The 18289-nt window shown below is 51.1% G+C and overlaps 1 protein-coding gene across 1 annotated transcript in view; it reads left to right on the top strand.

Moving 5' to 3' along the window:
• The first annotated feature begins 4423 nt into the window (after positions 1 to 4423).
• The window catches only part of SLC43A2 (solute carrier family 43 member 2), a 43158-nt gene continuing 29292 nt past the window's right edge, over positions 4424 to 18289 (top strand). The window contains exons 1-4 of the mRNA XM_042780489.1: positions 4424 to 4583; positions 15293 to 15500; positions 16735 to 16790; positions 17628 to 17704. Of these exons, the coding sequence (XP_042636423.1) occupies positions 4424 to 4583; positions 15293 to 15500; positions 16735 to 16790; positions 17628 to 17704 (501 nt within the window). The remainder of the gene's footprint in view (positions 4584 to 15292; positions 15501 to 16734; positions 16791 to 17627; positions 17705 to 18289) is intronic.

Genomic DNA, 18289 nt, shown 5'->3' with positions numbered 1-18289 from the left:
GAAACCCAGGGAGGAGTCACTATGAGTCGGAATTGACTCAGCGGCAGTGAGAGGTGGTAGTTCTAACCCACCAGCTGTTCAGCAGAAGAAAGATGAGGCAGTCTGTTTCCATAAAGATTTACAGCCTTGCAAACCCCATGGGGCAGTTCTACTCTGTCTTTCGCTGTTGCTATGAGTTGGAATGGATTCAGCTGCACTGGGTTTGGGTTTTATATATTAGGGATATTCTTGACCCTGTTTGCAATTGATCTGTTAATGCAGTTATGGTTTCTTCTTCTTTTTTCCTCTTCAGAAACTTGAATTTTTAATGTAGGCATTCTTTTTCTTTATGACTTCTGGTTTCTGTCATGCTTAGAGGAAAGGGCTCCTCTACTCTAAAATCTGTGGAATAATCCATATTTTCTTCTAGTACTTTAGTGGTTTTATGATTTGTTAGCAATGCTGGGACTTTAGCACTCCTGCCAAAAAGACTAACAGACAAAGAAATAAACATGAAAACAGAATTTCACTCAAATAGACCTCGCTTTGGATCCCATTTCTAATATACTTGTGATCTTTTTTTTTTCTTTTAAAATTATGATTTAGGTGGAAATACACCTTTTGTTTTGTGACATTCATTGCAATCATACTTGTTTTGTGACTTTGGAAATGTTACTTAAAGCCTTCGTTTTTGCATCTGAAAAATGGAGATAATAATCACCTCCCAAGGTTGTTGGGAAATAAATGACACACAGTATGTAAAGAACCTAGAATAGTTTTCAGGTCTCAATAAAGGGTGATTATTAACTGGGATGGAGTTTGGGTGGTGCAGATGGTTAACTCTCTCTGCTGCTACCCACCTTCTGGTTTCCGCTCACCCAGTACTTCAGAAGAAAGGTCTGGTGATCTACTTCCCCCAAAGGCAGCCACTGAAAACCCTTGGAGCCCAGTTCTGGGCTGACATGTGGGGCAGCCATGAGTCAGAGGTGACAGCAACTGGCTTTTGGATTTTTGGCATTACCATCATTACCCCAGTTTTGAATCCTTTGTCTTAGAACTTGGTACCTTTTGTCCCTTTACTTTATATTCTAATTCAACAAATTACAGTGTCTGTTTTGTGTTTGCTTCCATATTAAGAGCTGCTTATACAGATTTTAATAAGACACAATTCCTGTCCCCAAGAAGTTCAAAATCAATGGGAGAATGGGGAAACAAACAAATGAGTGGATAATTATAAAACAGTACGGTCGGTGGGCAGAGACAGGGATCTGTGAAGGTTATTGGCAGTGGTTAGGGAAGGCTTTCTAGAGGAGGTGTTGTCTAAGAAGGGACTGTTTGAGGACCAGAGGTGAGAGGGACATCATATGCAGGAAGCCCAAGCCAGTTTCATGTGCTTGGCGCATCTAGGCCCAGGCAGGTCAACCAGCCTACAGAGGGAGGACTGTGCTGCTGATAGCGGGGTTCTGTGGGTCAAGTTGGGGAACCTGAACTCTATCCTGCAGGACAAGTAGAAGGAGTTTCCGAAGGACTTTAGCACCTTGTACCAAGGTCAGATTTGAGTTTCCTAGCTAACTGGGGTGGAGTGGGGGGGGGGGATTTGAGAGGCTAAGATTGAAGCCTGGATACACAGATAGATTAAATAGGCATTTAGGAGAGATGGTTGTATTGAGGAGCCCAGGTTTGCAGTGGTTAAAGCGCTCAGATGGTAACTGAAAGGTCGGGGATTCGAACCCACAAGTTTGCGGCAGAAAGATGTGATAGTCTACTTCCATAAAGATTCCAAGGCTCTAACTCTGTAAACCCTATAGGGTCACTGTGAGTTGGCATGGACTCCAGGGCAGCGGGTTTGTTTTTGGGTTTTATGGCTGTATTGGTGCCAGGGAGGGAGTTAATGTACAGGACAAGAAGTCACAATAGGTGATTAATAAATATTTGTTGAAAGGATGGTTCATGGTATCTAACTTCAGTAAATACTGGTGTATCACCTGAGAGAATGGGGGCAAGAGTTTTGTGAGGAGAAAGTGAATTATTCTACAGGCGTGTGAGGTGTGTATGGAGTCCTTCAGGCAGCTGGCTTTACGAGGGAGGAAAGGGCGGGCTGGAGATCTGTCAGGTGGCGGTGGTGTCTTGGGAGGTGGGCGACATTCTACAGGGTGGGCAGGTAACTGGCTAGGCGCAGCGCAAACCGTGTCTGGGTGAGACTGCCCTTGAAGGGTGGCCAGCCCATTCTCGGCGGCAGGGGGCGCGCTGGGACCGGAGGACGTGGAGCCGAAGGGCTCTCGAGGCCGTTCCAGGAGCTGCCAGGGAGACCAAGCAGAATCTGGGGAGATTGGGGGTCCTCCAAAGTCGGCCTGGTACCTCCGATCGACAAGACGCCACCGGGCAGCGGAAGCTTCAGGGCCCCGGCTCCTTCCCCCGATTCCGACTTTTCCTCTGCGCAGATGCAGCTCAGATATCAGACCGGGAGCCCAAGCCTTCCCAACCCCGCGCGCTCTCCCAGGAGCCTGACTTGTGCTGGGAGCTTGGAGCTGCCCACAGGCGTCGCCCTGCAAAGAAGGCCCTTACCTGAAAGAGACGTCCAGGAATAGGGCAGAAGGGGATGCAGGTGGCGAAGGACAGAGGGCAAAGAGTGGTCAACTCAGCCAAAGAGTACTGAGATGACCGGTGGGGGTAGGGGTCCTTGAACGGACCGAGAAGAGCGGGAGAGGGGAGGTCAGGATCTGGAAGGAGGACCTGAGGAGACACCGTTGTAGGACGGGACAGACACCCCCACACTGCTGCCTGGGGAACTCCCAGGGGCACCTTCCAGGGACCGGGCAGATGGCAGCTAGGGGTCGATCAATCAGGAGAGCAGGGAAACAGACCACGCCTGAACCCGGGTCGGGGGGACTTGGATGGAGCAGAGAGCGCCTGGATGTGTGACGCCGGGGGCAACAGGGCTAGGAATCAGAACACAAAGCCCCAGACAGCGGGGATCGCAGCGCTGCGCAGCGGAGGCGGCAATGGGGGGACAGCGGGAGCTGTACCAGCCGGGCACCCCGCGGAGCCGGAGCATCGGGGCGTGGCGCCCAGAACGGAGGGAAAGTTGGGACTGTGCAGCCCGCCGCTGGAGAGCGGAGTGCGGGCACCGAGCTGCGTGCGCGAGGGGGACCCCGGTGCAGGCACGGAAGGCCGGGAAACGCCGCATCGCCGAGCTGGGGATCCAGCCCAGGGGCCGGGCTCCGGGCTCCGGGGCGGGGTTCTGGAGAGGCGATGAGGCAATACCTCCGAGGGTTCCCGGCCCCTGCTGGACTCCAGTTTAAGGCAGCTCCAGAGCTCTGGCCGCAGCTACCCCTGGCCCCCCCATTCCTCTTGTTTGTCTCGCAGTCCGGCCGGAACCGGCTTCTGCTCGCAGACTAGCGGGAGGGTGGCTGCTGATTGGCCAACGCCTGTTTCCAGCTCCTCCTCAGCCAATCAGCATGAGGCAGTGTTTTCATCTTGGGGTCGGAATAAAAGGGCTGGAATAAAAGGGGGCAGAAAAGGTGCCGGGCGGGCCCGATACACATCAGTAGGAGTCGGGTGAGCTGTACCAGGGGATCGGGGCTCCCAGTGAGGGTGTGGGGGCATTAGCTGCATGACAAAGGACGCAGAGAGAAGATGTGTGAATATAAGAGGAAAGAAACTGAACGGATGAGGAACCACCAGGGGAGAAATGACGAATAGAGGAGGGTAGCTGGGAAATGGAGGGGTGGGGGTGCGCTTCCACGGAAACGAGCTAATTGCCGAGGTAACGGTCCGGGAGGGGGTCGCGCGGGTGGCTCGCGCCGCCGGTTTGAACCGGCTTCGCCTCTCCCATGCGGGGCTCGCGTGGCCGCAGCGCCTAGCGACCTAGACAGAGGCCAATGGGGCGGCAGTTCCTGTGCCGTCAGGCCAATGAGCGGACCGTGGGCGGGCCGTTCCGGAGCTCGGTGCGCTGATCTTTTGGTTGAAAGAATCAGCACTGGGGAAGGGTCTTGAGTGCGGGCGGGAGAGCCCCCAGTCAGGGCTCGAGGGAGTGGCAGCCGTCAGGTATGCCCCATGCCCAGGTGGCCGGACCTCAAACTGCTTCCATTGCAGGCCCCCAAAAGTATGTCGGTCCCGCTGGGGGCCAGGACTAGTTCCAAGTCCGCGAGCATGCGTTTGTCCCTGCCTATTTACATGCCTCAGTTTACCTCTGTTTCTCTGTTCGTCCTGGGCGGCTCTAGTGTAGCCGAGGACAGACATAAGAACCAGTTGGGGCAGGGCTGGGGCTTGCTTCCTTCGCCGCGCGCACCTGCAGCTGGGGCTGCGGAGGGGCGACCTGCTCAGCGCCCTGCGGCGGAGGCCTGGGGCTGACGCGTGGGTTGGGCAGGGCCAGACGCTGACGCCGAGGTCTGTGCGCAGGTGGCTGCAAAGCCAGAGCCGGGCCGCCGTGCTGCGCCGCGCCATGGCGCCCACCCTGGCCACTGCCCATCGGCGCCGCTGGTGGATGGCCTGCACGGCGGTGCTGGAAAACCTCCTCTTCTCGGCAGTCCTCCTGGGCTGGGGCTCGCTGCTCATCATGCTCAAGTCGGAGGGCTTTTACTCCTACCTGTGTACTGAGCCAGGTAAGATGGGCGCTTCGGGCTCGCGGTAGTTCTTGAACGGGGGGCTTTGGGAGGGAGCGGGATGGGCCGTGAAGACCTCGCCAGCAGTGCCACCTCACTGCGCAGTGTCTCCCGGCTGGCAAAACGCCCAGCTCTTTGAGTACATGCCTTTGGCCCTATTTTGTGGATGAAGACACTGAGGTTAAGAGAGATCTGACTTGTCGAAGACCACACAGCTGGGGATTGATAGACCCAGAATTCCCAAGTCAAGTCAAAGTTTCTTTTCGTTGAATAGGAACATTGCTACATCATCTCCTCCAAGTACCTGTCACATTGCCTTTCACGAAGTAGGCCCTCAGTAAACATGTTGCGGGTCCGATTCTAGAAATATGTAGGTTGTAAGAAAGAGGAACTCCGGATTCAGCGGCTGACTGCAGCAAGACAGAGGAAGCGGCTTCCCCTCCACCCCAAAAGGGTGCATCTAGACTCTAGATGTTTTTTAGTCAGGCCAGTATGGAGTCTCTTCAGGGCTTGCCTGATACAATTTGTCTGTTTTTGCTGCTTTATGATTCTCCAAAGAACATTACCTCCTAAAGAATGTGAGACCATCTCAGAGGGCTTCCAACCTCCGCCCCACCCCCGTGAGAGTGAAGGGAGGAAGAAGATGGGCATTGCCTACACCCCCGCCCACACCCCCGCCCCTTTTTGAGGTCCTTATTGCTCCGCCTCAGTAGGTTCAGCTCAACAGTAGAACTGCAAGCAGCTCCCCCAACCTCTATCCGTAGGCAACCTTGATAGGAAACATGTTCCCTTTGTCTTCTCCCTGCCCCCAACAGCGGCTGCTATGGAACAGTTGAACCTACCTTCTCTCCCCAGAACCTTTTATCTACCTCAGGCCCCTGTTTGAGCCCCCTTAGGTGAACAAAGCCCTGGCTTGACCCCTTGAATCAGCAGTGGAGTGCCTTTTCTTTCTGGAGTTCTTAAGTTGGGGGAAGAGCAAGCTTTGAACCAGCCCATTCTGCTTGTAACTCCTGTGCAGTGTCCTCCCTTGTTCCTTTCTCTGATCAGGAGCTTCCTGAGTGTCTCAGTCTCCAGGGAAACTTAGCCGAGAAGTTAAGGGCAGGAGAAAGGGAGGGGACAAGGAAGCTGCCAAGGAGAGGAAAGAAAGTATATCATTTATGAACTTTAGCCTTTAGCCATTCAAAGATCTTTCCAATAGCCTTAGGGCTCTTGGCAGGTCTTTCCCCACATCAGCAAGAAATCTTGGGAGATGGGAGTCAGACCTTGTTCCCTGAACAAGCGTTCTGCTTTGCCCAAGAGATATTAGATTAATGACTCTTCTGAGAGGAACAGGTTGGAGTGTTTGGCACCTCCTTTCCGTCCCTCTCTCCTCTGCTTTAGAGCATGACCCTTCCTGCTTTCTTCCCTAATGGGCTTTCAAGAGGAGCACACACCAAAAACCAAACCCATTGCCGTCCAGTCATTTCCACCTCATGAGGACCACATGTGTGTCGGAGTAGACCTGCACTCCGTGGTGCTGAAGGTTGGGATCCCTCAGGAGCAGATTGCCAGGCCTTTCTTCCAGGGCACCTCTGGATGAATTTGAACCACCAGGCTTTGAGTTAGTGGCCAAGTGCTTAAGGATTTGCACCACAAAGGGATCGCTTCAGGCTGCACAGAAGGACTTTTTTGTTTAAAAAATAGACTCATGATCCATGACCGTATACAAGGTTGGTGGATGATATTTCTACATACGTATTTGTATGTGTTCTAAGAATGTCCATATAGATAGAACTAACAGGAGGCAAAGTTATGGGGGAGAAGGGGAAGAAAGAAAGAAGTATCATCATCTTCAAATGAAGCTTTAAACATCTGATTCGGACCGGACGACTACTGTGGTCAGATTTTTTTCTTTTTTATGCATGGTGGTGTAGGGAAGGTCAGATTCTAGGGTTTCTTCCTGGATTGTCCACTGATTTAGCTTACTTAATGGTATTGGCAGCTTTGGGGCTGGTCACTTGGTTCCTGCCTCAACTTTGGTTTCTGCCATTGTGTAGGTGGGAGGAGTCCAGGGACTGGACCGAGTAGGTGCTGACTTGGTGCTGAGTTGGTGTTTAAGCCCTTGGGAGGCTTGATGGATCTCTCCTGTAAACCAAAGTGAAGGTGAAGGGTCAGGGCTGTGGGTTGAACATCAACTTCTTATCATGTGCCTTTGCTCCTGCTTCTGGTTTTGGTTTTCTGAATTATCTAGCCAACCGGCTGACCCAGAGTCCTGGGTAGGAAAGCCTGCTGATTCCACACAGCTTATCTCTGGCCTCCCTGCTCCTTGCTTCTTGGAGTCTGCATAATCAGTTGTCTTTTGGGGCCAGAAATCTCCGCCTTGCCTGTCTGGGAGTGCTAGGCAGATTTAGGGTCAAGGTTTCTGCTTAGGCCTCACATTTCCGACTTGGTGGATGGCTGAATTGCAGAGAGCAGTGAGGCTGTTCACTGAATTTGCTGTGGGGAAAAGGTGACTAGTCCACAGCTGATAGAGGTGCAAATTTGTCAGCTTTTTGTTACTTTTAAGACTGATGTTTTGATTTGTTTTCTAAAGAAAATTTGCCTGAACCTGTTGAAAGGTTCATCTTCCTCAGGACTTCAGCCAGAGTCTGGTCACAGACACCGTGTTGGGTTCCAGCTTGGTGAGGTGGAGAAAGAAAGAGATAGCGCATTCATCTACTGCCCCTCAGCTTGTTATGCCCTGCCCCCCAGTCCATCAGGAGAGGAGAGGCAGAGTCTGGGGAGCTGGGGCTGGGCATTTGGTGGGCTTTGCATCAGTGATATCCACAAGGTATCAGTTTCTGGGTTCTTCCTCATCTCCCTCAGGCTCCTCTAGGAGCCCTGGTGTGGACAGAAGACCAGTGGGTAGGGCTTTCCCAGATCTGTGGTCTTTTGACCTCTGGGTTGGCTGCTGTCACCACCCACATCTGACCTCTTTCTTCATTTTCTCTGTCATCCTGTGGCCCACTTTGATAGGGTCAGCTCAAGGGCATGGTGGTACCATGGGCGGATATTTAACCTTTTCTTTTATCTCACCTGTTGTTGTTAGTTGCTGTTGGGTGGTGTTCTGGTCACCTAGTGCTGCTCTGACAAGAATATATACCACAAATGGGATGGCCTTAACAAACAGGAGTTTATTCTTACAATTTGGAGGCTTTAAATCCAAGTTCAAAGTGCCAGGCTCTAGGGGCTAGGTGAAAGCCCCTCAGCCTTGGGGTCCAGCTCTGCCTCCTGCTCCTGGCCCACTGGAGCTAGAGGTGTTTCTTCACCCAGCTGCTGGCTGCTGAGGCTGAGAAGTCCCAAGGTTGACAAGTAAAAAGGCACAGTCCCAATGTTACCAAACCACACGGCAGGCCATTGACTTAAGTCCATTGTAAGTCCCAAGGTTGGCAGAGCATAGCAGGCTGCTGAGCAATGATACAGCTACATGCAGGATTCAAACGTGCCGTAGGTTAGAAACCATTCCCAAGGCTTCTCCTTACATACAGGAAGCAGACCACATCCCAAAGGCAGCTACTCAGCTGCTTGTGGTAGATCCCACCATGGAGTTGATTGCCAGGCTCATCATGAGTAGTAACTACCACCAGCTGCCCAGCCACTCAACTAGGCCCAGCCAAGTTGACACACAGATATAACTACTACAGGTGGGCTTCGATCTGTGGTAACTCCGTGCACAACGGAGTAAAACTGCACGATCCTCATGATTGTTGGTGTGTTTGAGTCCATGGTTGTGGCCACTGTGTGTTCTGAGTGTCTTTCTTTCAGCACTATGTCAAACTGTATCTGTTTTCATTGGCTAGTTTTTGTTAGTATATCGCCAAGCCATTCTTCCTAGTCTGTCTTAATCTGGAAGCCACTGAAACCTGTCCACTTGGATGACCCTGCTGGTATTTGAAATACCGGGGGTTTGTAGAAATGGAAAAACCAATCCTCAGATTTATATGGAAGGGTAAGGGATCCTGAGTAGCTAAAGCAGTTTTGAAAAAGAAGAATAAAGTAGGAGGACTCACACTTCCTGAAATACTGGTGGCATAGCTTCTACCATCATAAAAACACATAAGCCACCACAGCAGGACAGACAGACAGGTGAGTGGTGGTTGTCTAACGTACACAGGAAGTGAATACTTATGGAGATGCTGTAGTGAGGATGCAGAGTAAACCTGGGCCTCAGGGACTCTACAGCCTGCCAGTCACACACAGACCTGTGTCATTCCAGGTGCTGGTCTAGGCTGCATGAGAGCCTGGTGCCGAGAGCCAGAGAAACAGGGCATCTGGTTGGGACTGGGTTGGGAGGGTCTGATGTACAGACAGAAACCTGGAGGATAAAAAGACGGGGTGAGTCAGGAGAGGAGGGGCGAGAGGGACAGCAGGGATGGCCCCAGTGGCTGGAGATGACCGGAGAGTCGGGATCAGGGCCCGCAGGGCCTGGAAGGTCATGCAGAGAGACTGCATTTTATCCTCGGCAGGAGGAAGCCTTGGGGACAGTGGAGAGTGATGTTCAGATTTGCCTGTGAGAGACTTAGGAATTGTTGAGGGATTGCCACATGCTGGAGTCCCTGGGTAGAACAAACGGTTAAGTGCTCAACTACTAACCAAAAAGTTGGCAGTTTGAAACCACTCAGACGTTCCTCAGAAGACAGGCCTGGCCACCTGCCTCCAAAAGACCACAGCCTTGAAAACCCACTGGAGTGTAGTTCTACTCTGCAGCATACGGGGTTGCCATGTGTTGGAACTGGGTTTAGATTTTTGTTTTTGCCACATGCTAGATGTGGGGTGGGGATGGGAGGTCCATCCGTGGACGTACAGGCCGACCCCAGCTCTGTGTTCTTGACCACTGCAGTCTGTGCCTGAGGGAGCCGTACTACCTGTTACCCTGAAACAAAGCAAAAGGTGGCCCTAGGTCCCTGAGATTGAAGGAGGGCTGCCATTACGTAGGGTAGCAGGGCCAGGCCTGTTCCCCACCAGGTTGTGGGTGTGTGGAAAAGGGCATTGACCACTGCTCTCCCTTTTATAGTCCATCCCACACCCAAAATCCACCCTTTCACTTTTTTTGCTATGAATATATGATTATTTGCACACCCCCCCACACCCCCAGTTTATTAAAACTGGAAAGAAAGGTATTCTGTAGTTGGGCATGAGGGTCTGCAGCCTGTGCCCACAGCTTCAGGTGTGTCACAGAGAGGAGCCAGTGCCCTTGGCTCTCCCCACCAAACCTGCCTGCCTTCTTCACATTTCATGACCTAATTTCCCTCCCCAGTGTCCATAGGCCCCACCTGGCTTAGTGTTGTCCTCTGCAGCTCTGTCCAGCTTGGGTTGGCTTCCAGAAGTCCTGTGGAGGGTCTTGGGAAGTCCCATTCTCACTGGGCAGTAGTAAGGGCCACCTGGTGTTGCCCCCCACACTGTGGGACAGCCTTTTTTTAATTTTATTTTTATTGTGATTTGGGTGAAAGTTTACAGAGCCAATTCACTTTCCATACAGCAGCTCACAATACACTTTGTCTCATGACATTGACTGCAGTTTCCCGTAATGCAACAGCTCCCCTCCTACTTCCTCCCCCATAGTTTTACCTCTGCCCTGTGTCCTTCCCTCCCATGCACTCCTGAGCTGTCTCCCTGTGTATACACAGCCCTTCTATTCTCCCATGATTGATCTCTCCAAGGAGTGTATCTACCTAGTGTAAATGTTCAGCTCATATGCCTGTATTTTGTTTGGCTGGAAGCCACAGGAGTGGGTTCAATTCCAGACCTGAAGGGCAGCTAGGGGCCATAGTCTCAGGGGTTCCATCAGAGGTTCCATCAGACTCTATCAGACTAGCAAACCTGGTCCTTTTTTTTTTTTTTTTTTCAAATGATTTTGAGTTTTGTTCCACATTGTTCTCCCACTCTATCCAGGATCTCCTACATAGATTCCCCCTCCAAGTGGTTGACAGTGGTAGCCAGGCACCATCTAGTTCTTCTGGTCTCATAGTCATATTGGCTGAGGATCACATGGTGTACGATGCAATTAGTCGCTTGGACTAATTGTTTCCATGCATCTTTGGTTTTCTTCATTCTTCTTTGCTTTGGACAAGGAGAGACCCATCATTGCATCTAGATGGCAGTTTGCAACTTTTTCAGATCCATGGACAGCCTTTTGCTGTCTTCATTCTTTCGACATTTTTGCTGAGACACAGCGTGCATTAGCAGGGATAGCCTCTACTCCAGGCCAACCAGCATCAGGTCAGCCTGAAGGTTACAGGCATAAGCTTTGGGATCCACAGCCTGGATCCAAGTCCCAGCTTCCCATGTCCCATCTATAAGACCTTGAACAAGTGACTTACCTGCTCTGAGCCTCTCATATCCTCATGTGGGCAATGAGAGGAAAGGGGGCTGAATGAACCAATAAGAGAACGGCATTGAAGGAATACAGTGGCCAGACACACCAGTCACTGTTAACAGGAGCAGCTTCTGCTGTGACCACAACAGACAGACAGGTCCAGGGGACCCTCAGACTGTCTGTGTCCTGCTGCTTGTTTGTGCTGGGCCTCAGGCTGACCTCTCACCCACATCTGCCCTGCTGGACTGAGATGCTGCTTCCTGTTGCCGGATAGACTAGGAGTTGGAGAGAGACAGGGGATCCTGGGGCCAGGACTGGCAGCAGGGTAGCCAGGGATCCCACCCCCTGGGGCTCAGAATGCAGCTCTTCAGAGAAGGGGGGCTGGTTGGGAATTTAGAGGGGCCCTCAGCCAGGCACCCTGCCCTTCCTTGCTCCCTTAAGCATCATCAAGCCAGCTGTTTTGCAGGTTTCCCACTCCCTTTGCTTCACTGGAACAGTGGGTGAGTGAGGACCCCTTCTTTGATCTAGGGAGGCTCCCGAGCCTGTGTGGGGTTCCGGCACCCCCTTCCCTCCCCTGCTTCCTCTGCACTGTGTGTGTGTCTGAGTCTTCTGTGAGTGGGGTGAACAGTGCAGGGCATTGTTCTTCTTCCCTGCCCTGGGTCTGCCCCTAAGCAGCTGTGTTCCTGTTCTCCACACACTCCAGCCACACCAACTCCTTGCCTGTCTTCTTGTTTCACCTTCCCGGGCTGGGCAGCGCTGGGCCACTCTGGCTGCCCACGGTGGAGGCATCTGTTTAATAAACAAGTGCAGGTGAGAACAGGGAAGCTTGGCTGAGTGAAGGCGGAGCTCTAGCTTGGGAGGAAGCAGGGGGCCCCCTCTCAGGGACTCAGCCCTTCCTGGATGCCTTTCCGTTTGTGTCTTTCCGGGCCTACAGTGGCCCAGGTGACAGCCGAGAGAGGAGCAGCCTGGGTGGGCCTGTGTTTGGGCCTCTGCTGGCTCTGTGATTATTTGTGTGGGTTGTGTACTGTCAGCAAAGCCCTGGGCACACCAAGGGTTTGGTTCCCTCCAGGAGCAAGGGACACTCTCGTGTTGCTCAACAGGAAGACATGAGCAGCCACTCAGCAGCTGTCTGCCTCCCTCCCCGTGGCTCATCTTGGACATCACTGCCCAGAGGCCAGAGGGCAGAGGGCCAAGTGACCCCATTGGCAGGAGTTTGTTTGAGAGACGGCTGGTAGCCTAAAGTGTGAGGTCTCTGTGTGTAGTGGCTGCAGAGTTAATGAAGGAAGGAGAAATACCCTTCTTTCCACCCCGACCGCTCTCCTGCTGAGCCCCCCTGCCCCATCCTGTCTAGTTACAGGGGTGACCAGATTGCTAAACAATTTGAGACATTTCCATCCCCATCCTCGCCTCTAGCAAATCAGGGAGGCTGCCTTGAGTATAGTCGCCTTGGGATTTTATTTTCTCTCTTGGTGAGTGAAGTCATGGATTTAGGACCTAGCTGTGGCTGCTCTCTGGGAGAGTTGGGGGCCCCCATGGGGTCTCAGCACAGACAGTGCTGCCTCACTCTCTCTACTCCCCGTCTTGGTAAGCCCCTGCACTACTCCAGGTCCCGAGTAATTTCATGTCCTCCAGACCGGCATGGCCACACTCAGGTCTCATAGGCCAGCCCTGGGATGCCTCTATACTCTGCATCCATTGACTCCTATCCTATCTGGGCTAGTTTGGCCCTATCCGCATGCCTGCCTGGAAACCAGCCGTTGCCGTGCCCAGACTCCGTCCCCCTCATTAGGGCCAGTTCCTGTTGCTGCTGGCAGAGCTGACATCTGAAACCAGCTCCAACCTGTGAAGCAGAAGCTCTCCTTCCCTGGAGTAGACGGGCGCCCACAGCTGCCAGCCAGGGCAGGGGGTGTGACAGCCCCGAGCTGAGGCTGCATGGGCTCAAGGACCCTGTTTGCCGTGTGGTTTGGCTGCTGGTGTGGTAAGGCCTCTTTTGGAAAACGAAAGGAAGTGGACATCTGGTTTGTTAAGGTTTTGTTTTTGTGGCTTCAGGTGGTTATGCTTGTGGCTATAATCTCCTTAAATCCCCTCAATCTTCAGCTTGTCCACACGTCCTATTTCCTTTCTTCTCTTGATCCTTTTGGCCATTGCAGTTTGGTTCCATTGTTTTCATTCATTCAGTAAACAAGTACTGTGGGCCAGGAGCTGGATAAGGTTCTGGGACACAGAAGTGTCTAGAATGCAGCCCCTGTCTTTAAGGGCTCACAGCCTAGTAGGGGACTAGACACGTATCGAGGCTATGAAACACACAGGTTTAGGAGATTATGCTCCTGGGTGCTCTTGGTGTACTGTCAGCAATTATACCATTATCCCCATCTCAAGCCTCCAATAATAGTAATAATAATAATAATAATTTTCAACTATTATTTATTGAGTACTATCTATGATTATAAGGAGGTCTGGTGGCATAGTGGTTAAAATATTTAGCTACTAACCAAAAGGTTGGCTATGCAAATCCACCAGCTGCTCCGTAGGAGAAAAATTGAGGTGCTCTGCTTCTGTAAAGATTCTGTAAAAGGGCAGTTCTACTCTGTCCTTTAGGATTGCTTTGAGTTGGAATTGATGGCAGTGGGTCTATGACTGTGAGCTGTGACTGTGAGCTCTAGATTATTACCTGGGTTGTCTCATTTATCTTCCCCAAAACTCCAGAAGGTAGATACTATTATTATAGTAAGCCCATTTTACAGATAAGAAAACAGAAGCAGAGAGAGATTGAGTCACTTCTCTAAGACTATACAAATAGGAAGTGGAGGAACCAACTTGGGAACCCAGAGGCGGGGTCCTACCACTATGTCCTCAATCAGTGCCTGAGTAGGTCACGCTGGGCAGGGGTTGCATATGGAATGATTCACCCAAAGTGCACCCTTTTCTGTGACCTTGGGGCAGCCCTAGGAGGCCCGGGCTTTGCAGACCTCAGCTTTATAGCCCTGGAACCGGAGGACCATAGTGGGGAGGTGCAGTTATCTGAAGAGAAGTATTTCCTTGACTATCCCAGTGTGACCTCACTTCTAATCAGAGGCTGCTCCTGTTTCTGCAGGATTAGTCAGCATCTCTTAACTAGCAGCCCCGGCGAGGGGAGAGTTCCTCAGCTGTGCTGCTGGCTGGGCTCCACCCTCTCGTTCTCAGCTGCCGCTACACTTTTTCCTCCCCTCTTATTGTTGTCATGGTGCTGGGTGGACTTTGGAGGGGGCCAGTAAGCCTAGGATTGCAACACAGCACGAGGGTCAGCACCTGACAGGGTCTGGGTGTGGCCACAGGAAGCAGCATTACAATGATCCCAGTGAAAAAATAAGAAAGGTGTACCTCCACAAGTGAAAGCAAATGACTCTGGCTACCCAGAGGGTTCTGAGGCACGACACCATCATGGTGGGTGATGCTGTGAAATACCAGGGGGAGAGGGTGGCATGTGGACTGTGTGTTTAAGGACTGTACTTACAGGAGAGAGGGACGAGGCTCACTAGCTCAGACTTGACTGGGGAGAAGCAGGGCGCTATAGTGAGACCGACAGCTTGTCCTCCGTGAGTGATGGAGTCTTCATCCATCCCAGCTGCAGTCTCTTTCCATGGACAAAGCTGCAGAGGTGTTTCTAGCCAACCTGGGGCCCCAGAGCCAAGGCTGGACTCTGAGACCTGCTGTTCTAAGGGGAAGGTTACTCTTAGATGGGAAGTCCCACCTTGGGGCTGAAGAGACAGAGACATGAAGCCCCTGAGATTGTGAGCAAGGCTTGTGCATTTTCTGGAGAACAAGAGCACAGCTTTCTTTTTTTCCCCAAAATGTTTATTGTTGTTTCTATAGAAATACATATAGTACAACATTTGTCAGGAGCTCTGGTAGCGCAATGCCTAAAGCACTTGACTGCTAACCAGAAGGCTGGCGGTTCAAACCCACCAGCCACTCCTTGGAAGGAAGGTTGGGCAATCTACTTCCGTAGTGATACCACCTGGGAAATCCAAGGAGGAGTCGCTATGAGTCGGATCCAACTCCACGGCACATAACAACAACAACATTTGTCAAAGTATTTTTCAGGTGTACAATTTAGATACATCAATTACATTAAACATATTAGCACAGCTTTCTTTACTAGGCTTTCCCAGTAAAGGCTTAGTGATCCTCACAAAAGTTAAGAAGCCTTGCATTATGACTTCAGGGAACTTGGGCAAGACAGACAGCCATACGTGCTGTGGGGCAGTCTGACACCTCGAGGTGCCCAGAAACAGCATTGACATTCCCAGTGAGGTGACTCTGAATGTGCACCTGCCCCTCTGGGGAACCCCTGCCATGATGCCAGGGTCATGTTTGCCTTCCCTTTCACACACAGAGAATGTCACCAACAGCACCGTGGGGGGCACAGCAGAACTGGAACACAAGGAGGTGAGCTGGATGAATGGCTGGCTCAGCTGCAAAGCCCAGGATGAGATGCTGAACCTGGCCTTCACTGTGGGCTCCTTTCTGCTCAGCGCTATCACCCTGCCCCTGGGCATCGTCATGGACAAGTATGGCCCGAGGAAGCTCCGGCTGCTGGGCAGGTCAGTGTGGGTTCCTGGGGGGCAGGGGAAGGCAGGCAGACCTGCTAGGGTGAATGCCCCACTGTGGTGATCCTGGCACCTGCTCTCAGGTACACTGTGGAGCTCCCTAAATGCCCGCCCAGAGTGGTATTCCTATCGCACCTGCTACTGAATCAGTAGGTACTGTGATCCTCACCAGGTACCAGTACTGCATAGGAAAGACGTAGGACTCCTGCCTACCCGGGAGGGTCTGGAGTTGTTTGTCATTAAGAATACTGGTTTCCAAAGTTCTTTTCTTTTTTTTATTCTAAAATGTATAATATAACATTTGCCAATTCAACATTTTTCACACATAAAATACAGTGACAACAGTCAATCACGTTGTGCAACCACCACCAATATCCGTTGCCAAGCAGTCTTTCTTGCTTTATACCTCTATCAGAAAAAAAGATTTCAAACATGTACCTTCTATGAAAATAAGTACATGAAGTTCTTAGTGCCATTCTTAATGCTTTATGTGCTTTATAATGCATATGCAAAATAGAAACAAAAAATAAATGAAATTTAAATAATGATAAAGTAGAAATCTTAATATTTGCCCTATCCCTGGCACTCTAGTCAAGTATCTTATACAACCTCTGGGGTGTATATCCCTAGTCTATAGAGCTGTAGTTCACCAGGCCCAGGGTCGCTTCACCAGGCAGTTTGCTGTCTCAGGTTAGGGTCTCTCAACCCAGTTTCTGTTGCCATTGATCATCCTTCAGGGAAGTGGTTTGCAATGAGCAAGACCTGTTTCTGTGAAGGGAAAAGGATGGGATCAGTTTCATTCTTCGTTGGAGCTGAAGAGGTCTTTGTTGCCAGGGCAGAGCCAAGTGGAAGGCGTCGGGGAGCCCCCATTCATCTCTGGTGCTCAGTCGGGATTGGTCATTCCCTGGCTGAGTGGGCAGAGGAACCCAAGGAAGGGGTGGTACCCTCTCCAGCCTGGGGGTGGGAGGGACAGTAAGGTGTTTATGAGATTAGGCTTTGGGGTTTGAATTCCATGCTAGCTACTTACTATCTAGGAGACCTTGCAGGAATTCATTAATCTTTTTGATTTTTCTCATCACTAAAATAGGCACCAATTACTCAGAACTGTTGTGCAGTTAAATGAGAAAATGTACATAAATGTTCTCAAACCTCCAACTTATAGTAAATTCTCCAGAATGAAAACAACAACAGTAATAATAAAGTACTATTTCTGCTTGTGAACTTTCAGTGCCTGCTTTGCGGTCTCCTGCTTGCTGATTGCATATGGAGCAAGTAACCCAAATTGTAAGTATGCTTTTCCTCCACCCTCTTGTTAGTGCCTGAGGAGAGATTGCTCAGTGGTGCTTCCAGGTCCACTTGCTCTCAGAAGCTGTGCCACGCCTGGTGCCCACTGCTCAAGTTAGAAGAGAACCTGTTAGAACTCTACCCAGTTACTTATCTCAAATGGGTGGCTGAATAAGAGAAAAGTTGCCACCACTAGAAGTCCAAGAGAAGCTCCCAGGGTGTGTGAAACTCCCCTCTACTCACCAAGCCAAGCCTGTCCCTGATGGCCCCATTGATGGCAACTTGAGGGATGAGTTCTCAGAACCAGGCTGGCTACAGGGGTGTCCTTGGTGTGTACAGGAGCCACGAGCCAAGTCCTCTTGCAGCAGCCCAGACCAGTAATATAAAGATGGCTTAGAAGCCACCTGATTTCTTTCCCTGGTCCTCAGCCTGCTCAGATGGAGTAGTAGTCTCAAGAATTTTAGATCAAACACCAAAATAAGACTGAGTGTCACCAGAATCTTGGCCAAGCTCATCTCCTGATTTTCGGATACCTATATGTTTGGTTTGAGTCAGACAGCTTCTTTAGGTCTTTTGCTTGCTGCTGAAGTTTGTAGACAAAGGGGATCAGGGATGCACCTTTGCAAGAGCCTGAGCTAGTGAAACAGGCAGAAAGAGGAGGAGGAGGAAGAATCTAATGCACCTTCTCAGGTGTCAGACACTAACCCCCAGTGGCTTACTCTGCGTTCAGTTGACTTTTATTGGGTGCCTGTTCCATATAGGGCCCTGGCAGGCCTTGGCCTCCCTGAAGCTTGTCTGTGGTCCCCCTCCCCTTACAAGCTTTCTGTTTCCCTACAGCTTTGTCCGTGCTCATCTTCATCTCCCTGGCTCTGAATGGCTTTGGTGGGATGTGTATGACTTTCACCTCATTAACAGTAAGTGTCAATTTTCTTAAGGAATTCTCTAGTTCAGTAATCTACTTGTGAATTCAAGGCAGCTTTTATTGGCTTCAGTTTCCTCGCCTTCTGCTTCCATATGCCTGGGCATCCCAAGCTGTAGAGGGGCTGTTGGCAAAGGAGACTGGCAGCAAAGCTAGCTACAGCCCCCCAAACAGGGGAGACTGGCAGGCAGACCTTAAGGCAGCAGAACACAGCTTTCGGGTGGCTCCATCCTTTGCCCAGCTCTAAGCTCAGCCACCAAGGAAGCCGGTTCACTAGTCATTGCCCAAGGAGGACAGGAGCAGGGGGGGAAAAAGCAGCCATCCACTTTGTTTTCTCTTATTTTCCATAGCAGCCATCACCAGGGTTGCCAGGAACTCTGACTAACAGTGTAACCGAAAAACAGGTTTTTGGAATTCTTTGGCATTGGATCAGCCCTTAACCTTTGCCTTTGTCCAGAATGAATGGGGAATCTTGGGGAGGACGTGTACCGCCTCTCTTCTTGGTTTCTAAATACCAGAGCACAGAGAGCCCTCCTGGGAAGGGAGATGTTTATTCGGGATGCTCCCTTACCGGGAGCAC

This window comes from Orycteropus afer, unplaced genomic scaffold (assembly GCF_000298275.1).
Source record: "Orycteropus afer afer isolate SDZICR_OR568_19922 unplaced genomic scaffold, OryAfe1.0 scaffold00042, whole genome shotgun sequence".
NCBI lineage: Eukaryota > Metazoa > Chordata > Mammalia > Tubulidentata > Orycteropodidae > Orycteropus > Orycteropus afer.
This window is presented reverse-complemented; position numbering and strand designations above follow the sequence as displayed.